Raw genomic sequence first — 27,888 nt, forward strand, 5'->3', positions numbered from 1 at the left:
GGTTTGTGTTTAATTGTTTATGCATTATGAGAAACAGCCATGTAATAAGCAGGATAAAGTATAACCAGACAGTTTTCTACACAGAATTTAGACTTGTGGGCTATACAAAAGCCTTTCACTTTGCATTAAGCTGCTGATAGGCCTGTCGGAAATAATTCTTCAATAACAACTGCCTGAATGGCGGACAAAACAAAATGTAATACTTTGTTTTTTTTTAATGATGTAATTGTGGTAAACGTTGTGTTGTTCTGGTTCCCCTCTAATTGCAAAAATCAAGATCTGAATGTTCAAATCTAGTCATGTTGTAAAATGGCATTTAAAAAGAGCACAAGCAATCCATTTTAAGACAATAATCGAAATCAATTATAAAGAAAGATGCTTATATCATTCCTCAACTCTATTACTTTAAATGAACCAGCAAATACCCTTGAATCTCAGTCCAAACAACAGGAGAATGCAAAACAAATATCTTGTGGACGAACATGAAATACCAATGTTTTCCTGCTAAATGGAAGAGTAATGAAATCAAGGCTTCACTGAAGGATGTACACAAGCACAAACTGCGACCTAATTCATCCTTGAAGGCAAGATGAGGCCACAGATTCTCCACATATTTTGTGCAATGTGGAGTTTGACATTTGAGCAATTCTATACAAACGTCAACCTTGCCATTGAAAAAATAAGTTTTCACCAATACAGGAAAACCACTTTTTATGTTTTTTTTTTGTGTAAGGAAGTATTTTAAAGTCATTTAAAAATGCTCAAAAATGTCTTGTGTTTTCAAGAGTCAATGTTTTCCAACTATTACATTTAAATTACCAAAGTCATACAAGTGGCAATTTCATATTTGTCACATCCATAACCAAGCTCTTCCCTCATAAATGCAAAAATGTCAAATTAAATAAACTCAATCATTTTTGTTCTATAGTGAGCAACTCATCCATTTGATGAGCATTATTTATTTTGGGTATTGCAGTTTAATTCACAGAATTTCTAAAAAGCATGTTGTATACTGTAAACTCGCAGACTTTTTTGGTCACATCCATAATGCATGTTTATTTTCCTTATTTAAAGTACAAAACATGTTTACAGAATAATATTTTTCTGATCTCTTAACTCTGTGGTTAGTTGTTTTGGAAAATATAAACAGACATTTCAATATAACGTTAACGTATAATTTCTCTGTGAATTTATGTTTTTAGTTTTTACAGCAAATGTCACATCCATAATGCTGGGATTGCTCATTCATTTTTAAATCCTGGAACAACTCAGATATTTAGTCACAAATCAGCACACAAACAGTTGTGTTCATCACTAAGAAAACAAGTGCTGCTGATCATCTGAATGTTGGTGCAGACGGTCACTGAAACTTAGAAACATCTCATGTCAAGCAACAGTATAGGCATGGGCTGGTATAAGATTCTGACAGTATGATAACCTTGGATAAAAATATCACTGTATCACGGTATTGTGATTACTGCTCTAAAATATGTTCTTCTTAAATGCCTGGGTTAAAAAAAACAAAAAAAAAGTCCCCATTTGAAAACATTATATTTTATTTTTTGAAAGATTTATAATATTTTGAGCATAAACATGTCAGGCTGAATGAATAATCCAAATGAATAATTGACTTCTGCTGTCTTTATTAGTTTCAAAAACACAGATTTCTTTACAATTTAAAAATTCTATGGATTTTTTTTCTGCTGGAGATACTGTCGTCATAAAAAACAAAATACATTTTTTTACAAATACTTTAGGAATGGTGTTAAAAAAACATTTTAGCGGTTTTAAAACCTTGACTTTTCCAAACCGCAGTAAACCTTGAAAACGGTTATCCCATGCCTACAGAATATGATTATTTTCCCAATCTTATTTATTAGCTAATAAAACAATTGAGGTAAAGTTAGTTTTATATTCATATTCTGACTTTCTCAATAATTTCAGAAAAGTATTCTTTGCAAATACTGAATAGTGAAATCCTATTAGCAGCCCATCTCTTTTAAAGTACAAATGTTCAGTTGATTAAGAAGTGCTAATGTTGTTTTGTAGTCATACTTGTATGCAATTTCAGACAGAATATGCATAGCGTGGTAAACAATATGAGGACTGTTAAAATGAACGAATGTGGAAGTATAAAACCAACTCGGGGTTCATTCACAATTTTACGACTAAAATTTCATGACTTTTTCAAAACTAAGGTAAATATTCATGATGTTGTTTCGTGTTTAATGCAATGTCTATATCAGGTGTCAGGAACCTTTTTTCAGCAAAGAGCGATTTCAGATTTTTTTTTAATCAAATGCATTTTTTAAAAAGCCATATGGGTTGTGTGTATGACAAAACCTTTATATATTTATACACAAAACCTTTATTTATGTCCATGCATAACTCAAAAATAAAAACAAATATGGCAAATCACAATATACGAAGAAAGGCCAATGTAAATTTTTCTTTTTTTTGCCATCGCCACCCGAATGTTTGAATTTACGTGCATGAGGTTACCAATGAAATGTAAGTTACCATAGAAATGTAACAAATATAACTTGCCTTTTATTGTTGTCGCGATTCAAGTAAAACCACAGCACCACGTATGCTATGCACATTGGTTGAAACGTCCTTTTATTGCTAACAGTTCTTATTCATTTTGATGTAGAAAATACAATATAAGGAAAATTGTAATTGTATTTTCAATAGAAAACTGATTTCTAGTAATTAAAATTTTTGAAATATTACTGAAAAGAGATAGCTGGATAGCCACATATTTTTGTTTACAGAGCCACATGTGGCTCCCGAGCTATAGATTCCCTACCCCTGGTCTATATACATGTGGTAAATAAGTAAAAAAAATGCACCTTCCAATTTGCAGCATATCAAAAAAATGTGACAATTCATGTAGTTTATATTCATATCTGTAAAATAGTTTTTAGAAATTATCTTACTGTCTGCATGAAAATTCAATAATGTTGGCATGTGTTTTCACAAGACTTTAAATTAGTACAAATTAGCCTTTAGCACCCACAATATTTTACCTTTGGAGTTAAATATTTCTTGACACGAAACTCAAAATGCATCTTGAATTACGGTAAAAGCGAGGTGAAGCTATAACTGCTTTTTGGGGTAAAGTTGGTTTTATATTCACACATTAATTCAGCAACAACTTGTGACATGCTCCCTATATTGGTTACCATAGCACTTTGAATATTAAGTCTGAAATGCCATATGTGTCTGCTTGAAAACAACATTAGCAATATTTATTTGAACGTGAACAATTTTGTACTTTGATAGTCTTTGGCTGCAAACATGATTTCACTATTTAGAATTTACAAAGAACATTTTTTGTAAAATAATATTATAGAGGACAAAGTCTAAAGGTTTAAACATAACCAACTTTACCCCAATAAACTGCTTTTGATTTTTGAAGTTATTTATTATAGTTTTTTTTTTTTTTACCCATTTCATTTTTTTTAAGTCTTCCCATGAAATATAGTGTCAAGTACCAGTCAAGTTAATCTCAAATATACTCAAGTACACGTAATTGTTGAGCAAATTTTCATGATTTTTCCAAAACATTCTGGGTTTATGTGTTTTTCCAAAACTTTTCCAGGCCCGGAGAAGGCCTTTTTGAAATTTCATGACTTTTCCAGGACTGTATGAACCCTGCTAACTATACCTCAATACGAAAACATACGTTTGTTAGTCTAACGTTAATAAACAGGACAGAGGTAAAGTTGGTTTTATTCGCACATTCAGACTTCCCCTTTAATAATATCATTTCATAAAAGTATTATTTGCAAATTCTAAATTGCAAAAACATATTAGCAGCCAATGACTATCAATCATTGTTCACAGTCAATTAAGTGTTAATGTTGTTTTCAAGTCACACATGTAACGTTATGCTAATTCCGATCGAATATTCAGAGTCACATGGTAAACAATACAGATACTTCTAAATGAACCACTGTGCGAATATAAAACCAACTTTACCTCTATGTAAACTAGGGAAATTAAATGTTTATACTTTTTACATTTAAACCATATTCTTAAATCATTAAGTAGCAAACTATATGCAAAGCAGATGTAATTTAGGCAAAGACTTGCTCTCATGTAATGCACAGAATACATCAAATTAGCATATAAACACTGGTCATCAAAGCAACCAAAGCCATCATCATGATGCTCCTGTAGGCCGCGCGGTTACACACAGAGCTTCCGCAGAAACTCTGTTTACACCATCAAAACCAACTGCAGGTTAATATTCCTCAAGTCATTCTCAAGTGAAACACAAACAAATAATCTAATTTCTGGTTTACTGAAATAAAGTTTGACGCTTAGCATTGAACCAAACGGTAAGCAACGCAACCACAGTCGAGCATAATAATAGAGTATATTCTCAATTTAACACTATAGAAACCATTTTAAACGGATTCAATGTTGACGCTTTAAATAAACGAGCAAATTCTGCGTTCAGACTTTAAAACTAAAGCCCTCGGTTTATGCGCGGCTGCTTCTTTGTTCTCCTCGCGCCTTACCGGGTAACCGGGCATCGGTGATCGGTACATGTGGTTCTGCGGGCCGCCTGGTCCCATCCTTCCTGAGGGTGTACCGGGACCCATACCGGGTCCTGCTCCGGCTACCGGCGGCCCGGGTCCCATCGGGGCTCCGCCGCCACCGGGTGTCGAAGGCTGAAAACCACTCCGCGCCGCCATCTTCTTCTCCGCGAGCCGCAAACAGACAGAGAACCACCGGTGAGACTTGAAACTAGTATCGCGAGAATTGAAGAGCACAGGCGTTCAGAGCTGAGGTAGAGTCTCGCGAGGTGTGAAGAGACGTCGCGCTTGCGCTGACGATGAGAAGGGTAATCCTGCACAACTGGAGTGGCTGCACTCTCAGGACCGCATTTTTAGGACCGCATCTTTAGGACCCTAGTTTTTTGTGACAGCGTTACCTGTCGGATTGGATCATGGATGCGCTAATGGACGACACGGATGACAAGGAAAGTGTAAGTACCGATTTTTCTATTAAGTTTTATTTTAAACTGTTAAAGTATGTGTTTATTTTGTAATGCTGCTGTTTTATACTGTGAGTTTATGCAGAAATGCCAGATTAGCCTGCATGATTTACCCCACTTTTAAGGGTCTGGGACAAAAATGTTACGTGACGATTTTTTTTCCAGAAGAAGAATAAAATATTATAATAATAAATATGGATAATTTTACACAGCCAGAGTGAGAGCTGCTATAACTGTTAATAATTTTCTAGAGTTCGTTTTCTAGTTTGATTATACGTCGTTCGTAACTCGTGACCATGGTTTAATGAAACATTGTTGATTTAATGGCTTGTTGACTTAACGGCTAATGTGCTTAGTGACATGCATTAAACTAAGATGGTAAAAGCACGTTTGATGTAAGAGTTTTAGATTTATCTATATTTTACTGAATTCGTGTTATTCGTTGTATTACATTAGCACATTAAAAATTGTGCTGACTGCCTGTTTGCCCCACAATACTGTATGTGTTATTAGCCTGATGTTTTGTCATCGTTTTACAGTGATGAATGAGATTCTGAAAGTTAGGCTTATTCTGCAGGTCTTAACCATATAGAGTCTCATATCTTTAATTTATATCAGGTATGTTTTACCTGGCGAAAAAGAAGTGATGGCCAATATGATTGGATTGCTTAGGCTCATTGTAGGAGGAAAAGAAAACAAACTACAGGAATATTTTCATTGAGGTTATCTCAAACTGTTGAGTAACACTTTATAACATCTGCATACTATAAATAAATAATTATTAAGCATTTAATAACTAGTTAATTTATTAATATTTTATTTGTTTAGCATTAACTCTACATTTAATAGACATTGATAAGCAGTTTATAAATACAGTTACAAATGCTAGCTGTGTTCTTGAGTTTATAGCATATCTATGATGAAGTGCAGATTATCTGTGGTGTTCATTTTCCAGAGGAATGTCTGGCCAAATAAGTATATAAACTGCATGCTGGGTGCTACTCATTTATGAATCCATGTAAAATGATTTGCTGTTCTGTGGTGGTATTTTAGTTCATATTTAATGATTTTTTTTTCAAAGGCCATCGTACATCCTCTGGGTGTCTTGAGGAGCTGGTCTTTGGATGATGCTGAGCAGGTCTTTCTTTCTGGTAAAGATTATCATTACAGGTCAGAATATGGTTAATTTTGCACAATGCTCAAAGAGCCTTTTTGTTACTGGTATATATGTTAACTCAACAGTGGATTTGCTTTTTTTAGTGTTTGGACTTTCAGCAGTGAATACTAAACCACACTGAACTGAACTGAATTTAATAAATGTTAAGCTGCTTTGACACAATCTACATTGTAAAAGTGCTTTAGAAATAAAGATAAAATTAATTGAAATTGAATTGAATATTCAACACATTTCCATTTTTCTCAGAAAACATATTTATAAAGGTGCTGTTGACTTGAAATTTTCACCAGATGTTGATAACAATTTGTAAAGTAATTAGATTTGTTTTCTATTCATATATATTTTTTCTTTGGTTTTCAGGTCAATAGCACCTTTAGAAATATGTTTTCTGAGAAAAATGGGAACTTGTTGAATACTTATTTACCCCAGTGTGTATGTATATATATATGTATGTATGTGTGTGTGTGTGTGTGTGTGTGTGTGTGTGTGTGTGTGTATTTATATGTATGTATTTATGTATGTATATATGTATGTATATGTGTGTATATATATATATACTTGAACTTTCTTCTTCACTCTCATTCACAGGAGCTAAAGTCTACAGCCAGTCTGAATGCAGCAACTGAATAAACAGTGGAGTCATTTTTGTGGTTGAATTGCATTAATAAAAATAAAAGTGTGGATATTTATATAAATGTACATTCTTGAATCTTCCTTGCGTCTTGTCTCTCTAAAACCTTTACAACCTGGTTTTAAATTAGTAACTGCAAATGCTGATCCCATTTGATTTCAATTTATTTTCCTTAATACTGAGCTAATTAGTTCAATGTAATGGGGTTCATCAAAATACAGTATTTTTCAAGGAATTTAAGACTTTTAAGGCACTCAACTCTATTTATTAATTTATATTTTAGGTGTAAATTCATTTGTTTCATTTTAAAATTGTTACTTAAAGCAGGCGTTTTACACTTTAACCTCTGTAATAAAAGTGCCTGAAAGTTTCCGCTATATAATCCAATTCGGTAGGTGGCGCAGTTACAAAACGGGTCCTAGAAATGCAGTTTCACTATGTCATCCAATCCGGTAGGTGGCGCTTTCGCAAAAAACTAGGGTCCTAAAAATGCGGTCCTAAACATGCGGTCCTGAGAGTGCAGCTACTCCAGTTGTGCAGGATCATACTATTGCTGACGATACCTGTAAAAAGAAAAATGAGTTAGGCATGCAATATATCATCACAGTTTTGGTATAATTTCAAAGTTCATATTACGTTTTCAAGGTTAATATGAGTTGTAATTTGAGTTAAAAGCTACTTGTGAATTTTCTTATACTTGCTGAGAATTGTTACTTACACAAACCGGTTTCTTAGGTGGTTCATTCTGCTGTAGCGACCCCTGATGAATAAAGCGATTAGCCTAAACGAAGGAAAATGAATGAATGAATAAATGAATGAAGGTCTCTTAAAAATATAGTTACTCTAATTGACTTATGCTAAATAGAACATTTAATCACTTAGCTCAACTCATTCATTGGTTTTCTTTTCGGCTTATAGTCCCTTTATTAATCTGTGGTCGCCACGTTGGAATGAACCGCCAACTTGCATATGTTTTAAGCAGTGGATGCCCTTCCAACTGCAACCTATCACTGGAAAACATCCATAAACACTCATTATAGACAATTTAGCTTATTCAATTCAGCTATAGCACATGTCTTTGGACTTGTGGGGAAAACCGGAGCCTTAACTCAATTGATAATAAGAAATGGGCTTGTTTTCAAAAAATATATTATTTATTTAAAAATAATTAATTAGTTGTTTTTTTTGCTTATCTTTGCTGTTTATCAGATCCACTGTGTATAACAATTGTTCTCCTTTATTCTTTATACTGTTTTACAGTTTCTAAAAGAGGTTGTCCTAATACTTTATAATTTTCGTTTTAATATCTAATGATTTATCATAATATTTCCCCCCAAATCCTGTATTCAGTATAAAGTATTGCTATTAGTAATGTTTTCATACATAAATAGCCTAAATGTAAATCTTTATAATTATGAAGAATAATTAGTTTTCGGGGATGAAATCTTTGAAAAGTAAAAATTTGCTCTCAGTATTTTACCACACTGAAGAGAAGAAAAGAATAATAAGTGTACAAATCTTTTATTTGTTTATTTATTTAAAAAAAATGAGATTCTGTATAAAGACTTTTGGATTTATTTATATATTTTTGCTTTTGTTATAGGCCTATGTATTTTATAATATAACAAATAAAATGTTGTTTGTATTTAAATGTTGTTTTATTGTCAAAGTTATATCAACATTTAAAAAAAAGAAAAATAAACTTAAGATCGAGATGTTATTAAGAATGGTTATACTTATCAATAATAAACATTTTGCATATTTGGATTTAGTTGTAATTATAAATGATTAAATTACAAAACTATTACATTATTTTTAGTCATTTTCTATAATTCACTCTTGCTATTTTCAACCAATCAGCATTTTATACTGATTTTAATTCTTAAAAACATGAAGGCTGTAATGCAACCTTATTTTCTGGAACAAGCACAACGCTGACAAAATACTGTGAAATAAAACAAATTACTTTATTTTTTATTTGTCCAAATGGTTGTCTAAAGTCCAAATTCACACTATATCCAAAAGAGGGAGCCAAACACTAATAAACAGTCAACAGCTTCTGTTTATTTTTTTAAAACCAACTGTTTTGATCTAAAAACCTTCATTAGGCTACAGTACAGTATGCTGATTTTAACAATAAATTAGGCAAGTTAATAATTGTCCCTTGTTTCAGCTTTTTTTGAATGTTAGTCTTTATAAATAAAAGCAAAATTAAAAGGAGAAATTTATGAGAAAAGGTCAAAGGTCATAATCTATGCCAGTGACATGAATCAAACATCACAGCCTGAATTATTTAAATATGAACTTCAGAATCAGATCAGATCAAGGCAGAAGTCAGTCATCTCCCTCTACATCCTCCATCTTGACATCTGGGCTTACATCCTAACGCACAGATTTATGCGCACTTAAAGTGGTTCAAATAAGCACTTGCTGCTTTGATTTAAAGGGCCAAGCAGCTACCTGTCAAGTCCATAAGTCACACTTCACTGCCTGGTCACAAACACTCCAGCGATATCATTAAGCTCTTTCCCATTAGCGCACTCTAAAATCTTTCGCTTAATTCACTGTGCAAATATATGTGCATGAGGTGTGAGGTATTCCTGAAAAAAAAGGTATCATTCATTCATTAATTTTCTTTTCGGCTTAGTCTATTTATTAATCCGGGGTCGCCACAGCGGAATGAACCGACAACTTGTCCAGCATATGTTTTACGTAGCGAATGTCTTTCCAGCTGCAACCCATCACTGGGAAACATCCATACACACTCTTCACACACTCATACACCACGGACAATTTAGCTTATTCAATTCACCTACACCATGTTATTGGACTTGTGGGGGAAACCGGCGAGCCCGGAGGAAACCCACGCAATTGTGCTACTAAAATGGATTTTATATTCTTTAAAGTGTGAAGTTAATCTATATATTCAAATTGTATGTATATAATCTGTTTGTAGACTTGCATACCATTAGAAGAATTACCATATCACAAGAAATGGATAAGTTATATAGTTACCAGGTTTGGGTCAGGGGTTAACCTAGGTGGAAATTGAGGTCAGGGGTTAACCTAGGTGGAATTTGGGGTCAGGGGTTAACCTACGTGGGATCTTGTGTGACAAATGTAAAACAAAGGGAAAAAACAGTTGCAAAAGAGTATTTAAGCAGGCCAGAACATCAGTGAGACAGAATTTTTCAGACAGAGATGCTACTGGGGGTCTCCTGAAAATTCTCCTTTGTTGTCGACAATAAAGTATATTCTTCTGATATTTATAACCTCCAGACTAAGTTTGATTCATTAAGAGAAAAACCAAAAACCACTACACTACCTATTGTGCCATCATGCTCCCAGTAAAAAGGTTCCTTGGAGAATATTAAATCAATGACATTTCCAATTCTAAAAAAAAAACCTTATATCAGGTTTACCTTGACACTTGTAAGGCTCCCAGAAACCAATAGCACAATTGTTGAGTACTGTAGGTCATATAAAAAAAATTATTTTCATATTAAAAACCTTTCGCTTATGATCAAAACGGGTTTAACGTCCTTTTGTTGAACACAAAAAATCTAAAGACAGCTGGAAACCTGTAACCATTGACTTCCATAGTAGACTATTTGTTTTTTTTTCTACTATGGACGTCATTGGTTACAGGTTTTCAACTATTTCTTTATGTTTGTGTAAACATTTAAACTAAAGCACTTTTAAACGGTACCATTTCCTCCACAGCATTTTAAAAGGTTTCAATTTGCATTTTGATTACACTTTTTGGCTAATTTTGAGTAATTAGGTCAACAAATTTCAAGAGAATATGAATATGCATATTCTGAGTGATGAAGATATCAGAAACGTGGAATCTGAGAGAGTTTGTTACAGTATAGCCGGTGGCCTGCTTTCCACACACGTCTTATCAACAAACACAAATATGAACATCAATACCTTCACATATGGCCGTTTAACACTCTGTTATCTTGTTGAGATTCACCACATTCAAGGTAAATATGTTCAGTTAAAGCTCAGTTTCAAGAAAGCACTGGGTCAAGCTATCAGCACTTAAGAAAGGCTTTTATATACTCACTTCTGTCAGACATTTCATGTATTCAAAACTTATCCTGTTCGCCATGAAACTGTATATCATGATATCATACACTCACCGGCCACTTTATTAGGTACACCTGTCCAACTGCTTGTTAACGCACATTTTTATTCACATGGCAGCAGCTCAATGCATTTAGGCATGTAGACATGGTCAAGCCGATCTGCTGCAGTTCAAATCGAGCATCAGAATGGGGAGGAAAGGAGGTTTAAGTGACTTTGAACATGGCTTGTTGGTGCCAGACGGGCTAGTCTGAGTATTTCAGAAACTGCTGGTCTACTGGGATTTTCATGCACAACCATCAGGGTTTACTGAGAATAGCGCGAAATAGAGAAAATATCCAGTGAGCGGCAGTTCTGTTGGTGCAAATGCCTTGTTAATGCCATAGGTAATGCAGTGAACAATGGCCAGACTGGTTCAAGCTGATAGAAAGGCAACAGTAACTCAAATAACCACTCGTTACAAGTTATTGTTAGGAGAAAGGAATTATTACAATGGAATTTTTTTAAACATATTTTTGCCTCTTTTTCTCTTTATTAATCAATTGTATTTGTATTGCTTAAATGTGATATTAACTGAACATTTCAGTTTTTGTCCAACAGTATGTAGAAGAGCATCTCTAAACACACAACACGTCAAACCTTCAGGCGGATGGGCTACAGCAGCAGAAGACCACACTGGGTGCCACTCCTGCACAAAAAACTGAGGCTACAATTCGCACAGAGTCAGACTCACCAAAATTGAAAAACTTTGACTGATCTCAATTTCTGCTGCGACATTCGAATGGTAATGTCAGAATTTGGCATCAACATCATGAAAGCATGGATTCATCCTGCCTTGTATCAACAATTCAGGCTGCTGGTGGTGGTGTAATAGTGTTGGGGATATTTTCTTGGCACACTTTGGGCCCATTAGTACCAATTGATGTCAATGCCACAGCTTACCTGAGTATTGTTACCGACCATGACTATCCCTTTACACTTCTGATGGCTACTTCCAGCAGGATAACCCGACATGTTATAAAGCACAAATCATGTCAGACTGGTTTCTTGAACATGACAATGAGTTCATTGTACTCAAATGGCCTCCACAGTCCACAGATCTCAATCCAATAGAGCACCTTTGGCATGTGGTAGAATGGGAGATTCACGTCATGGATGTGAAGCCAAAATCTGCAGCCACTGCGTGATGCTATAATGTCAATACGGACCAAAAAATCTCTGAGGAATATTTCCAGTACCTTGTTGTATCCATGCCACGAAGGATTAAGGCAGTTCTGAAGGCAAAAGGAGGTCCAAACTGGTACTAGTAAGGTATACCTAATAAAGTGGCTGATGAGTGTATTATTCGAGCATTGTATATTCTGGATAGAATTTTAGGTTGAAAACAACCACAAATCAAAACCCTTAAATGAAAGTTATTTATTTTGAGAGGTACTTTTATTGTGCAAATCCTACATTATGATTCATGATATCACACTAAATATAAATGTAACCTACACAAGCTTACCAAGCTCTCATGGTTGCCACATACCAAGCAGATAACATTAATACACTTGCTTTACAACTTCATACATCCCATAAAATACTATAATCTATGAAAAATACTAGCGTTTTTGAACCATAATAGTATATTCTATTTACAACGGTTGTTGTGTTACTATAGCAACTAGAATTACCACAACAGATTAATTCAAGTACTAGACCTACGGCAAAGAGAATGTGATTTCCCCACGGTTAAAAATAGTAATATTTATTTAATAATTGTCACATAGTATTCTAAATGTGTGGTTCTAACTCACATAGGCGGCCTACCATGATATGAAAGTGATGTAATTCTGGCGACAATTTCCGTTTTCCTCAGTTCGCGCCGTTTTGTTTTTGTTTGGCTCACAGTCCGCACATCATGAGGCAAGCTTTAGCTCCGTCTAAACGTAAGCCATAATTTAACAACCATCTAATTTAAACTAAATATCTTTATTCACTTTTACACCGATAACCTAACTATTTTGAAATGAAAACATTCTTCGTGACAAGTCAGATTTGAGATTTATTAGCCTATCCGTCGAGCTTGTTCCGTGCTTGTGTAGCTGACTAAATCTGTTTAAACAGTCATCATCCATGTCGGTTTCAGCAAATTTGAGAACGAAGTTGTGTCATTCTTTTTCAGTCAGTGCAGGTACCATCTTTCTCTCCCCTTGGAAAATAGGGTTTATTGCAGTAAAAATGTAGTATTTTGTACATTTAACGTACACAACAGTACTAATTATATCAGTCAAACAAACTGGCTAGTTAGTATTGCAAAATGGTTAATTTTGCAGGTTAATTAATTAAGGGTTAATTGATTAATTAAGGGCTAGTCTGGCTTTGTTTTCCCCACACATAGGCCATTAAAAACAGCTATACAATAAAATAATGTATCTATTACATTAATAATGAAAATAGATTTTGATTTTCTTAAGTCAGTGTATCCTATTTATGCTGTTTTCTATTAAAAAATTAGTCATGGTTTATAATTTATAGTAAAAGTGTAGTAACTATAGTTATTGTTCATTTACACAATCACATTTTTACTGCAATATCACAGTTTTAAAGTATTGTTCGTATTGCAAAAGCATGGTTTATTTTACTTGTTAAACAATAGCTAATTAAAGGCTCCCCTGTCAATGTGTTTTCCTACACATGAAACATATACAGGAAAATAATGCCTTACATAAAAGAGATTAAAATAGATTGTGTTCTTGCAGGAGAAGTACACGTTGGCCAACCCTTCAGGTCTGATTCACTCACGCATGACTAACTTACCTCCTTTCACTGCGACCTGAACATTCACATATCTGCCAGCGATGTTGCAGGTAAGACACACACACTCACACTGTCTACTGTTGCTTGTCCCATTTTCTTATCCCTTTAGCTAAATCAAATGTGAAGCAAGAGAATTTTTAGCTTAACCATCTTGTAGTGGAACAAATTACAGCACCTTTCTGCACAAAATGATTATCGATAAATCTGACGTACAGTCTGTGGCAGGTACTAGGCTTTGGAAATACGGTGAATGCATGCAAAATTGGCATGAAGGCAAATGAAGGTCTCTCCAGTCAACCCGGTTATAAAGCGGGAGTCTCTGGAGTTATTATTAATCCTCTCAAAGAGTGCGATGACACTCTTATCAATGACAAACGGCTGCAGCTTCTAATTGTGCCTCGAGATCTGACAGGATAAATTGGCACAAGGGCAGAAACTCCTGACAGTTGCATTATGGGAAATGAATATGAACTCATTTTTGCTAAGCGACTACCAGTGTGATGAACTCAAAAAGCTCATAGGGTGCTTCCATTTTCACAGTTTGAGATGATCTGAAAAATTAAGTGACACGCGGCTATAATGTGATAATATTTCACAGGAATGTATCACTTATGAGGTGACAAGCATGATATCGTCAGTCTACTCAATTATTACGATTTATACTAGAGGGAGTGTTGATCGCTTGATTCTGCTTGGCTCATGAATATTCAAAGGTGTGTGATTATTCTTAGATAAATGCACCGCTAAAGTAGTTCCAGCCTGATTTTGACCACATTATAGTTTAATATTCCTACGCTGAACGATTTCAGTCACTTCAAGTTACTTTACAAGACAAAAAAGATGATTTCTCTACCAACTGCATTAGTAAATGCATTAGTCTTTCATTATTGACTCAAGCCTCTGTAAGAAATGGTGCCTTTTAGAATATAGGTGCTAGTAAAAAGTAGGGGTGTAACCCTGGTGTCACCCTTTCGGCCCTTAACCATCATGGCCTCCCAATTGTCCCCATCCACTGAATTGGCTCTATCACTGTTTCTCCACTCCACCTATTGTTGGTGTGTGGTGAGAGCACTGGCGCCGTTGTCCTGTGGCTGCTGTCGCATCATCCAATTGGATGGTGTACACTGGTGGTGGTGTGGAGAGACCCTCCTCATGATTGTGAAGCGCTTTGGGTGTATGGCCATACACAATTAATAAGCTATATAAATGCACGTTACATTACAATACATTTAGTAGAGACGACAATAATTAGATATTGTTGAGAGATGAACATACACACAAAATTCAGACACTTAATTTCTGTTATATTAATAATTAGAGATCGATTTATATAGCATTTATAACCATACCAATTGTTTGTGTTTATATGAACGATAACCGATATCTAAACCAAAAGCAGGCAAAATCGTAAAAGATTTTTTAATTACAGCAAAGCTATTAGTTTGTTTGTGCGTATCATTATTGTCTCTCTTCTCTTTAGATGCCTACTACAATGACTATCCTGCGTGCAATTCTTAAAATGCTCAGAAGATGGAGTTGTTTATCTGGAAATGCGATATAACAAAAGTGATATCTGATTGCGGTAAAACTAAATTAAATATCTGGAAAAGTAGTGCTAAATCGATATATCGGTTGGTTTCTATTAATAACGTTATTAGTAATTGGATTAGCTTGCTATCAATGCAACTAGCTGTAAAATTATGTTTTGGATTCAGGAATGGAGGCTATTGATGAGGTTCCGAAAAAATTGTTGAGTATACATTTTACTCACGCAGTTTGAGGACAAAAACTTGAGAAATTTCTTACAATTTGTGAATATATATTACGTGTTAACAATGCTTTAAGGTGTGGTAACCAAACACACATACATATAACTTCGTTCAAAAGGACGGGGTAAATCCTTTCGCTGTATAACGTTAAGATTTACACGCAATCTGACATTCACTTGCTCTGATTACGTCATATTGAAACCAGGGTCATTACGAATGCGTACACAGGTCTACGTTTTTGGGGACACAGAAATATATTACAGAAGGTACATCTTCTTACAGTTTTTGTTTTTGCAAATCCGCCAGAGGCCACTGTGTATTCTTTTTGATGATCTCAAATTTCTCTCGCATGTCCTCTTCTCAAGTAAATCCACCAGAGGGCACTATTTACACTATATGACCAGACCAGCTTGCTGTTTACTGATTGACTGACCCACCCACCCCTTTCCCTAAATTCAACCAATAGTGTTTTCAAAAGAAATCTAAAAAAGAAAGGCCATGTGATTACACCACGTTTTCAGCCTGTGTTTTTTTTTTTTTTAACCTTTGATTTACCTGATTTTACCTGGTTAATGAAACTGTTCTTTGCCAGACTCAAACCTCATTGTTGTGGTCAACTCTGCTCCGTGTCCCAAGTCTGCCACTGACAGCAAACTGGTAACACTGGAAAAGCCGTCTTTAGGAGGTAAGTGGTCAGCTGGTATTGCTAAAAGAAGCTGTTGCAGGCTCATGCCACCCACGTAGCATTCGTTTTTATTGACGAAGTAGCCAGATGTACCTCTGACTACATAATTCGCACTTTCCAGAAAGGTAGACAGGAGTATGTATCCACAAGGAGGATGTGATGCTTATATTTTGCTCCAGAAGTCCTGTAACTGATTCAAGACATGCATTAGCGCTTCCCTTACCATAATATACCTAAAACTCAGGACTGCCGTAAAAATGAATCAGTGTCGGGAAAGTTAATGTCTCTTAATTGATGAGATATCTCGTGATTGGCGGGGAAAAAGTTAAGCAAGCATGGATAATGCACATTTTGAAACAACACACAACTAAAGTAACTGTATTCAGCTATTCTTTTTGATGAATACACATTTTACATACTTTTTAGGTTGGTTAGTCTGCATATTAGCTCCAGCCATATGGCGCTTCCACACCTGCCTCATTTAGTTTGGCTGAATCACCCTGAAGTTCGCAACTTTGTAATTTAGCCCCATGGCAGGATGCAGATAAAACTGAAGTTGTGAGAAGTTGGGGAGCATCATAGAAATATAGATTGTGTTCAAAAGCTTTAAAAGGCATGTCCCAATCCAATATCTGCTTCACTTCCCCTGCCTTCGATATCCCACAATCCTATGTGTTTTCTTTCTGACTGTTGAGCTAAAAGAGTAAACATGGCATCTCAGAGTGCCACTCGGGTATCAGTTTGTATGTACATTAATATTTTTGATCAACACTTTCTATTTTTGAAGGAATTTCTATGGTGGCCGAGAGAGATTAACAAATTAAGAAAATTTAAGAAAGCACATGCAATCACAAAAAACACCAGCAAATAAACAAACGATCTTCATCAATTTGACAGCACACTTGTTGCAAATTGGTCACAACACAAACAACTGAAGAAACGCGCAGCAAATTGGTCACAACACTTGCACATATGCACGTAACACAACAGAAATTAAGGAATGGCTGGCTGGTAATTTCTTACACTTGAATGGATCAAAAACTGAAGTAGTAGTGTTTGGGCCTCCGAGTGTCTGTGAATCTACAATTTATAAATTAGGTTCGATCAAGCCTGAGGTCCACAGTCACGTAAAAAAATCTTGGAGTTACTTTTGACACTGAGTTAAAGTTCGACAAGCAAATAAACTCAGTCGTCAAAAGTGGTTTCTATCAATTAAGGAACATTGCCAAATTGAAGCGTTTTCTTTCTTTTAAAGAGCTGGAAACTGTCATTAATGTTTTTATTATGTCAAGACTGGACTACTGTAACTCTTTGTATTCTGGAGTTTCACAGGCATCAATAGCACGCCTGCAGCTGGTTCAAAATGCAGCTGCTAGGCTTTTAACAAAAAGAAAGGCTTTTTAAAAAAAAAAATTCTAGTATCTCACCAGTATTATCATCTCTTCACTGGCTCCCAGTCCAATTTAGAATTCAATATAAGTTATTGCTACTTGTTTTTAAAAGTTTGAATGGTCTGGCACCGATTTACATCTCTGAGCTTCTTCGCTGGCACACTTCATTGAGGCTAATCAGGTCCGAAAACACATTTCAGCTAGTTGTCCCCAAAACACGGTTGAAATCAAGAGGTGACAGGGCTGTTTCTGCTGCAGCCCCCCGACTGTGGAATGGTCTGCCTTTACATATCAGGTCATGTTCTTCACTTGGTGCTTTTAAGTCTTATCTAAAAAAAATCACCTTCTGTCTCTTGCCTTTGATTGTAATTAATTAATTTTAATCTGTTTTACATATTTTGCTTAATTTTTTTATATAGGTATAGATTTTGTATGCTGGTCGTTTTGTAAAGCACTTTGGTCAACATCTGTTGTTTTTAAATGTGCTCTATAAATAAAGCAAACAAACAAACAAACAAACAAACAAACAAATGTTTTAAGAGGACTCAAAAAACATGACGGACCCTTCTGAGATATGGATGTTTTTTTTGTTTATGTCGTATAACCAGGATATTAAATTAAACGAAAAACAACTCACCTTTTAAAGACCACCAATCACTTACGGCATAATAACACATCCATATCTCAGCAGGGTCCATCATGTTTTTGGGTCCTTTTGAAACATTTCCATTGTGTTACGTGGATATTTGCAAGTGTTGTGACCAAAAATATGTCTGAAATCAGTTTAATGAAGTGCCTTTGTCCAGAGTCACTGCCTTATAAGCAACAAGTCAACAGTATACAAAGCTTTCAGTAACAGTCTTACACCCCGGTCACAGTGAGAGCGTCAAATCAATAAGCGACCAATGTAAAGTGTATGTCTTCCGACGACCTCTGGCTATTCGACTTTTGGTGACTGGGGTGTCAAGTAATGCAACAAAGTTGAGAATCCTCCTCTCAAAGCTGAGAATCCTTCAACTTTATGTAAACGAAGAGTGACATTCGTGAGCGACAGCTAATATAAGCATCAGTTGAACTCACATGATCCTCTCTCAGCTTCTGTAGCAGCAGATTGTATCTCCATACTGTAGACCTACTCAGACCAGCAGATAGACAGCCGCAATGACAGAGAACACACTTTTTTTTGTTCCTCTTTGTAATTAAGCATTTAATGTACTGGTTTCATTTATATTTACAGTTTTTCCTAAACAATGTTTATCTTCAGCTGAACGTACACTCTTTCGCTCTCGATGAACATCATCATAAACGTTACATTCGCAGCTTCAAGGTGGGAATGCCCACTAGTGACTTCAATCCGCTTGTTAAGTGGTGACGTGTTTGTGACGTATGTATACTGTTTCTGGGTCCAAGCAGCCATTCATTTGAGTGGAGAAATCATTTGTTTATGATCACGTTTTATTCCTATCACACATTAAAGTTAATTTTATATAAAATCATAGTGTACACAACAATCTCTGGGCTTACTACATAACAAATATCAAAAAATTAACAATTTATAAAAAATTAATCACTTTCTGGCCATCGGATATCAGGCAATGGACATATATACTGCGATCGTGATTTTCGAAAGCATTAAATCGCTTTGTAAACGTTTATTATTACCATTTCATGAGTCTCCCCATTCAGTTGAATAGAGCGCTTGGACCCGGTTGCCGCTTTGCGTGACGTCACACTTAACAAGCGGATCACCACCCAGGGAGCTAGTAAATTTTGAATATTATTTATTTTATTTATCAAGTTGCCATGTATTTTTCATTCACATTAATTCTGACCAATCAAAATTCAGTTTAACAAATTTGTTCAGCAACACATCTAGCCAATTAGTAAAGTGTATGTTGTAAAATGGCTAAAAATGATAAAATTGCTTTGCCCTCTAAACAAACCAGCAACTTTAGAATGAAATAAACTATAAACTCATTGTGCATCCACAAACGAAGACTGAATGCATCCATTAAAAAATGGTGTGTATTTAATGCATTTGGAGGACGAGGAATGTCTCAAAGGCTCTAGTGTTGCTCTTCGAGATCCTCATCAGGATGCATTGACGGTTGGGTCGTGCTGTTGCAAGAGCTTGGCAGTTTTCCCTCCATCTGCCAGAGACGCTCCACATCAGCACTGAGACATGAGCAGGATATGACATTCATCAATCATTTGTGATGTTCTTCTCTGCATTTAAACAAACAGAGCATATGTCGGCCCATCATAATCCTGCTGTGACTTTGGCCAATGCCGTCCAGTTAAACGGAGCTGCTATTTATATTTAATCACCATCCTGATGCCAGCGGGCTACTTTAATATACATCTTTCTGAGAAGAGTGGAGTCTGGTGTCTTCTCATGCTCTTGATGGACGTCTCAAGCTTGGATTTTCTTTATTCTGCTTTGGTTTGATCTCATGCGCTCCTGTCCTGTATGCAGAAACCGTCTGATGAAACCTTCATCTTCCAGTTTCTGCTTTCCATAATGTAGGTTGAAAATTAATTCTACCTGCTGTTTGAATTTATGAATAACTCAGAGGAAAGTGAACAGTAAGCCTAGGAAGCACTTGTAATTCAGACACATTTTACTGCATGTTTTTTCGAGAATATTGCAGCTGCGTAATTTATATGATGTCCAGGTCTCTTCACAGCTTTTGGAGGTCTGATTTTTGTCTACTAATTCAAACAAAACACACACACACAACCCACAAATGAAATTGCTGGTGTGCCTTTGAATCTACAGCATTTTGAAAATGCTTAGGGTCACGAAACACCAAAACACATTTTTTGGGCAGTCGGATATGTGTCCCACACTGCTAAAAGCACTACTAGGACACCTATATTTCACTAAAAAGTGTAAATTGGTTGTTTTTGCGTTATTTCAAGCAAATTCGTACTTCCGGTTTGAAACTAATTTTTGAAGCTGCGTCACGGCCATGACATAATAGCGTTGTATTCCAGCGTGCAGACTGGGTGTCTGTGCCAGAGTGTGTCTTATTACGTCTTACAGTGTGATGCATTAATGCATGAGTTAGGCTTGGTTCAAACCAATTAGCGCTCTATTGTGCAACTTCATTAATATTCATTACTGTCATAGTGTTTAGACGGCAGAGACGCCATGTTGTGTTGGCAAAACAAGCGTGAAGTGTTGCTTTTATAGTTTGCTGTAGTTAAGTTTCGTTTTCATTTTCTCTCTGTGAGAGCTCAGACTCACGTGTGGATTAACAGTGTACGCAAAGCTCAACAACAATAACTTACGTGTCTAAGGAGGATTATTATTTACCTAAAAGCTGTTCTCATCTGCAAACGCTGAAATCCGGATTCGCTTTTAGTCTCCTCTTAATAAAGACGCGGCTCTAGTTGCTGGTGATTGTCCTGTCTTCACAGATTTGGTAAGTAAGCGACCAGCGCTCTTTGTTTATTGAGTTTGTTCGTATCAAACTAAGTTAACCATTGCACCGAGTGTAAACATGTTAGCACCACAACCAAACTTTAACCTCATGTAGGGTTTTTTTTACTGCATTTTGTGACCGGAATAACACACACGGCTTTCTGACGCTACCTGCCGTGTGCATCTAAGTTTCTGGGAAATGCGGAGGGTTTTTTTTCTCTCATTCGCCGTGCGGTATCAAACATTGCATGAAAAATACACGCTTACAGCAGTTCCTCGAATCAAATATCTCGTTTGTCGCGAGAGGCATGAATGAATTCCCTGAATGAAAGAGCCAAGCTGCAGTTAAAGTCCACCATTTAATAATTTGGCAAATAATTCGACTACAGATGTCCATGTAGGTTAAACACCATCACTTTCTACTGTGTGTGTGTGTGTGTGTGTGTGTATTTTGACTCTGAAACTCGCGCGTGCCCAAATAGACACTCCCACATCCTCCCACTTTAGTTCCTCCGACACTCCCCCCTAAACAGAGCTGGACACGCCCACTTTTCTGACTTTTTCCAAAGTAGAGGTGTGAAAACACCCTGCTGAAACGAGGGGGTTTCATGGCCCTTTAAAGGCGACCAATTTAGCAAAAAGCACATCTATAAGGGGTTTAAACACAGTTGTGGGGCAGCAGTGTGTGAATTCAGCCAGCCTCTAATGGTAAAAAATAATTAATTATATTTTTTTATAATCACACTTCATAAAAACAGTCTGCAGAAACACGCATTCTTCCTTTGTAAGTGTAATCAGAGGAGGACAGTCCACCCATTAGTGATAATAATTAATAATTAAAGCTGCAAGCAGTGTTCATAGGGACCTCGCACCCAGGGCTCACCGCCGCCTGGTGGCCTCAGGATGACAGAGAACAGCAAACAACATTAATTTAAGTCGATATATATAAATAACCTGAGAAAATCACAGATTCCTCCTGTCAGTAGGTGGCGCTATAACTGTGACTCAAGATTGGCATGTAGATGCCTTCAGTAGAGGAATCTTATCAACTATGTGAATTTTTTTGTTAAAAAAAGGACATGATAGGTCCCCTTTAAAGATGTCAAGCACTGGTTGAGTAATACAATTGCAAAAAATGATTGATTATAATCCTGAAACATGAATAATCTTCCGACATCAGCGCTGAATAAAATGCGAGTAAGTCGTTGGTAAAATTCTGAATGATATTTATTATACCTTCATAGATAAATAGAACAGCCTATTATCTGCCGACTGCACTATCAGGCAATATGTATGTTTGTAGTAAAAAAACAAAACAAAATGTTTAACATAGTACTAATGGATCTGCTGATTATCATGATAACACTGATAAGAATATTTTATCATTCTTAAACATCACCTTTACATACGGTGGTCTTGTTTGTGCTTTGATATGAAGTTTGCGACATTAACAAATACGTCTCAGCAAGTACAGAGTTCAAATAAACAATAATTGTTCAATGCACAGATCAATTCCCATTAACTGAATCCAAATAAAGACGAGATTAACAGTCTCACGTGAACCGACACACGTACATACATGCACACATACACACACACAACTATAATACTTAGCGTTTGTGACTGTCGTTTCGTACGGGCGGTCTGGTTCACCTAGAGATACAAACTATTTGGTTTGTTACATTCCTGATTTTTAGAAACACTTCTGGAAACTGACCAGCAAATGATGAAAGATTCGTCACACACATTCACACCTTCAAGCACACATAAACAATCATGTATTCATACAGTAGCCTTAAAAGTATTTGGACAGGATATGCACTTACAAATGTTTCAAAATGAATTTCTATAAAACAAAATGAAAATTAAACAAATATGACACAGAAAAATCACTTAAACAGGGACTATTTCTGATTTTCTGTCCACACAAACAGGTATTTTTAAAACAGCCTTTTCAATGCGGTTTAGCCGCTTGTCCACATGTAAACGAGTTAATATTTTCACAAACATTGGTTCCGTGTGCGTCATTTTGTCCTTTGTTTGACATCAGATTATGGGCCGCTACTTTTTAAGGCCTCTGATTGGCCAATATGGCTTTATGCTTAAAGTTATATCGCCACCTGTTGGTTTGGCATGTGCATTGCATCATAGCATGTTTTAGCGTTTTCATGTGGACAGAGATTTATTTTTAAACAAAGAAGGGGAACAACTGTATAAAAAAATACTTGTGTATTTGTGTCGATGGTTTCAGACCAAAAAAAAAAAAAAAACATTCTTAGTAAAGAGAAATCACATAATTGAATATTTCACACATTTTTCATAGTAATTTAAGTGTCCAAAATAAAATATTTTAAGGCCACTGTATGTATATTTGTAAACCTCTCATTCACATCTTGTTTGTTAAATTTACTAATTATACAACAGTCTAATGCTGCGTTCACACCAGACACAGAAGTGTCAAACCCGAGTGATTTAAGTCAATGCAAAGACTCGAATAGACATCCTGCAGTGCGTTTTGCATGAATAAGGTGACACTAATGACGGCATTCGCACAAATGAAGCACCGTGAGTTGAATGTTTTGCTCTTGAGTTGGAAAATCTAAACGTCGGCGGACATTCGTGTCGCGGTAACCAATCAGGAGCTTGCTCTTGTAGTGGCGTGACTATGACATATGGCCTGTTGTTGGTGGGGCGGGGGGGATCAAACTGGGCTCGGCTCAGTCGGCATAATTTCTGGACGAGTGCACCCTTAGAATGGATCTAGTGGACTCAGGCACGGCTCCAAACAAATCAACGCAGTTTTTCCGTCATCCTAAAGCACATAAACACAGCTATTCTCTTGATAAATTTCATGTTAGCCATTTAGCAACGAAGCTAGAGTCACCGGGCAGACAGAAGCCGTGCCCATGACGTGAATCTGTGTCGGTTGTGAAGTGAATTTGACATGCGAATGAAGCGGATTTGACGTGCGAATGAAGCGAGTAAACTCAAAATGTTCACGCATCTATTTTTGCACAAATACCACAATTTATCCGCACATACCGCGACTGATGTTAACACAGCATAATTCTAAACTTAAAATAATAATTATAATAACAATCATTTTTGGCATTTTTTTTTAGATGTGAATTTATACGTCGTTTATTTCTTTCTGAACTCTCGTATCGTTGTAGAGTTTTTATCTCAGCAAGGACATCAAATCTTTCTCTTACACACACAATCACACGTATAAACAAACAAACAAAAAAAGAATACACCATCTTCCAACACCTGTATATAATTGAGGCAAACTTGGCGGTAATAATAATAATGAAGTCTAAATAAAACTAAAAAAACATGCACAGGACGACCAGCATGCATTTACAAGATGAGACTTGTTAACACAATGTCGTATGGGACCTGAACCCTCCAGAATCCCGAAACCCCCGCACGGCGGGAGTTACATTCTCACCAAATACACTGTTGATCCAGCAGATGGGGCTAATGAGGCTACATACAGTGAGTAAGCGCTATATTTATCTACTGACCTACGTAAGCCACTGGTCTTTAAGACAGTTTCGAGCCGTCGCTATGTACAGAAAAAGGCATCGGTGTCCAGCTGCAAGAAGCTATTCGATGTCCCAGTCCCATTATTTATAATTTGGCATGGGGGAATCCTCGTTCCCACATTTACGAAGCTTCAAGGAGTTTCATTTTTGAGGCAGTATTTCCTTTAAAAGTTCAGAAAACGTTGAAAGTTTTTGCACACTTCCATTGGGTGAATGTGAACATGTACTTGGTTTGATTGGTAGCGTTCCTTTGACGTCTGGGTTTAATCGCAGATCCAGAGGTTGTTCGGTAATGTCCGGTTGGGAATGGGGTCGGCTTTGGTTGTTCTCTGGATGTTCGCACTTGCGTTACGCTCAGCAGGTGAAGTCCTCGAAGTTGCCCTGGCCCGGATGGTGAGGTAGCATGTTGGCTGGGTAGGTCGACGGAGTGCGAAGGTTGTCACACGGAGCCTGAAGAGAAAAAATATTACAGGTCAAATTAAATCAAAACTAGCCGTATTGATTTCGTTAGCTCACATTGCTAGTTTTGTGGTGAGGAATTCATCCGTGCATGTCATTAAAAAAAAAGTTTGCTCTTGTAATCTTCAATTGAAATCTAAAAATGCACAGATTTTACGTATGTTTTTAGGTATTGAGTGTAGCTAACATACTTATCTTTGCCCCTTCAACTGTCAGTTTTGACAACAAACAGAAATAGTGAGGAAGAGGAGTCTGTTAGGTTGTAATAAATAACTCTTCTAAAACCCATTTGCTCATTTTTCTGGTTGAAATGTCTACTTTACTACATTCATTCAGTTCTCAGCAGAAAAAACAACCCACTGTTTTCTCATTTATTATTCCGTTTCTCTAGGAAATGCATCACAATACAAAAAAAATAAATAAATAAAAATTGTCGAGCTTCCAGTTCATTTGGACTTTATCAAGTCAAGTTGAGCTTTATTGTCATTTCACTACATGTGGACAAAGTGGAATGAAATTTCGGAACCACTGATTACGCTCCAAAAATAAACAATTATAGATGTAAGAACTATTTTAAACCTGTACATAGTAACATACTAGAGCACTAATGTAAATATGTTAAATATACATGTATTAAAAGTGCTCAACTAAACACCTTCACTGTAAAAAAAAAAAACATCTTGCTGCCTTACATTTTGTAGTTAAATCAAATTACTTTTCTAAACATCTCAACTTACATCAAACAAACTGACTAAAAATATAAAGTTAAACTTTGTATAACTTAAAAAAAAAGTTGAAACCAGATTAAGCAACATAGAATTATTTGCCATCTTGACTTTGTCGATACAAGTATAGACAAGTTTTTGTCTATATTAGACAGACTATAAAAGTACTTTTACTTTTTACTTTTACTTTTTAATCATTAATTATGCCTACTAATTACTTGTTAACAGTCAATCTAAACGTTATTAAACTCTATTTGGATCTAGTGGGGGAGTATAAATAATTTATGTAAGTGAGGAAAGTAAAATAAGCTGTGAGAGATTACACACAAATATTCTTCATAGAGTGGACTAAAAACTACAGGAAGTCAAGAATCTGCTGCGTCGAGCCTGGAAAATATTTCATAAGTTCAGAATTAAAGAATCTAATTTACAGAAGAGACTACAGATTGAAATTAAAGACCAATAATGTACTGATAGTTGTGTAGATTATTAACAGTTGCCTAGATTATATTTTGGTTGATTGAAATCTAATTTCACACTGTACCTTTTTAACATAAGTTACCTTGACTCTGATCAGTCAGTCAGGCATGTCATTCCAAGATAACAACTACTGAAACTAATAACTAAACTAAAACTAAATAATTTATACATTTTGTGGCAGGTAGCAGTGTAAAAATTACTCTGATGAATTACACCCAGGTGGAGTTTTTCACAGAATAAAAACTGATTGGCTTGAATTTGTTCTAACTCTTAAGTTTTGGTCATATTTTATTACCATTTTCTAAAGTATAGAGAATAAACCGGATAATGTGAGAAATGTTGAAGGTGTCTGACAATGTTTGCTTTGACTGTATTTATATGGTAGTAGTATGTGAAAGCCTACACATTATGCAAATAGTTCATCATCAATTTTGTGTGAATCAAAGCAGAGATTTACAGTTCCCAACGCAGTTAAAATATTTTTGGTTCATCATAATCCAATTTTACATTGTACCTTTCTTGAAGTTATCTTGTTTCTGATTGGTCAGTTGCAACATTCCCAGGAATGTTATTCTGAAATAACAACCGCTGAACTAATAACTAACCAAAAACTAAACCATTTTTACGTTTGTAAAAAAAAAAAAAAAAAAAAAGACTGAATTTTGGTTTGTCCAATGTTGGATCTAACAATGTGTTATAACACATTTGAGCTGTTTTGATCAAGTTAATTACTTGTGATAAAAGCATCTGGCTAAATTTATTAATTTTACGCTTAATCACAGGGAAAAAATGCAATCATAGATATTCACAAAAATTTTAATGGGCAATTTTAAACAAATGGTGTGTGATTTTTTTTCCTACAGATCCTATTTCGCCAGTATCTACATATAAATACAGTACAAAGAAAAAAAATGCTGTAATTCACCTAATTATTGTTTCCAAAGTTTATTTTAAAATACATTTCTAGTGGCCAGACTCCCTTATTATGTATACAGTAGGAGAAAAAAAAATAAACAAATGTGTGTCAGTGATCCTAAAATGACTTTTATTTTGACTTTTAATTTAAAGTATAATGAGATCAGTATCATCTATCGAACTGAATCATGATGTGTGTAATGTTACACCTCTAGTCCAATCAAACAGTGATAGAAGATAGTTGATTCTGCATAACATGGCTGATATGACTTCCAGTTCAATTCTCACTCTGTCAATGAAAGTATAATGGAATAAGATGTGTTTTATTCATCTGGATCTCATGCTGTATTCTCTATTATATCTTTAAATAATGTATTCACTTAAAAACTGCATGCTATGCTCAACACACACACACACACGGAATACTGTGGGAATAGTGTGAGTAGTATGCAGTGTGAGTTGAAGAGTCAGCAGTGATGTTAGTGTGATGTTTACTGACGTGGCGCTTCACGTCGTCCAGACTGAGAACGGCTCCTCGCTCGTTGTTGTTGCTTCGTTGGTGTTTCTTCTTGGCGCAGCGACAGAGTTTGAACTTGATCACCTGCGAAGAGAGCAAACACACCAGCACATATTACACACTGTTCAGTTCGCACTATCAAATCCGCTGCGGATGGTCAGGGAGAGAGTAGTGGATCAAACGTGAATGTTCCTGACAGTTTCACTTGGGGGGTAAACAACTGTAGAAGGACGAGTAACAGAACAGTGAACCTACAAAAAAC

General features: G+C 35.8%; 2 protein-coding genes and 2 long non-coding RNA genes across 10 annotated transcripts in view; 2 read left to right on the plus strand and 2 right to left on the minus strand.

Annotated features, from left to right (window-relative positions):
* smarcd1 (SWI/SNF related BAF chromatin remodeling complex subunit D1) overlaps positions 1 to 4,733 on the minus strand; it is a 16,302-nt gene extending 11,569 nt beyond the window's left edge. For all 3 annotated transcript variants that reach the window (XR_012397324.1, XR_012397325.1, NM_198358.1), the window contains 1 exon segment: positions 4,530 to 4,733. Coding sequence is in view for 1 of the 3 variants with exons in the window: in NM_198358.1 (NP_938172.1) it covers positions 4,530 to 4,706 (177 nt within the window). In the remaining 2 variants the exon portion in view is untranslated.
* Positions 4,734 to 4,955: 222 nt separating this feature from the next.
* Positions 4,956 to 6,884, plus strand: LOC137495449 (uncharacterized). The gene is made up of 3 exons (XR_011015257.1): positions 4,956 to 4,999; positions 6,090 to 6,178; positions 6,774 to 6,884. It is a non-coding gene; the product is annotated as an uncharacterized lncRNA (long non-coding RNA).
* A 5,659-nt stretch (positions 6,885 to 12,543) lies between these two features.
* On the plus strand, positions 12,544 to 19,094 carry LOC137488904 (uncharacterized). 2 transcript variants are annotated; one of them, XR_012397709.1, is made up of 3 exons: positions 12,544 to 12,839; positions 13,653 to 13,760; positions 16,072 to 19,094. It is a non-coding gene; the product is annotated as an uncharacterized lncRNA (long non-coding RNA). The 2 variants fall into 2 exon arrangements; XR_011008179.2 differs by having other exon boundaries at positions 12,568 to 12,651; positions 16,072 to 17,566.
* A 3,097-nt stretch (positions 19,095 to 22,191) lies between these two features.
* Positions 22,192 to 27,888, minus strand: part of asic1b (acid-sensing (proton-gated) ion channel 1b) — a 383,191-nt gene continuing 377,494 nt past the window's right edge. For 3 of the 4 annotated variants that reach the window (XM_073936423.1, XM_005161667.6, XM_005161666.6), the window contains 2 exons: positions 27,609 to 27,710; positions 22,192 to 24,980 (listed from right to left, as the gene is read on the minus strand). In XM_073936423.1, coding sequence (XP_073792524.1) covers positions 24,885 to 24,980; positions 27,609 to 27,710 — 198 coding nt within the window. In that variant the 3' untranslated portion in view covers positions 22,192 to 24,884. 4 annotated transcript variants of the gene reach the window in all.

Source organism: Danio rerio, chromosome 22 (assembly GCF_049306965.1).
Source record: "Danio rerio strain Tuebingen ecotype United States chromosome 22, GRCz12tu, whole genome shotgun sequence".
Taxonomy (NCBI): Eukaryota; Metazoa; Chordata; class Actinopteri; order Cypriniformes; family Danionidae; genus Danio; species Danio rerio.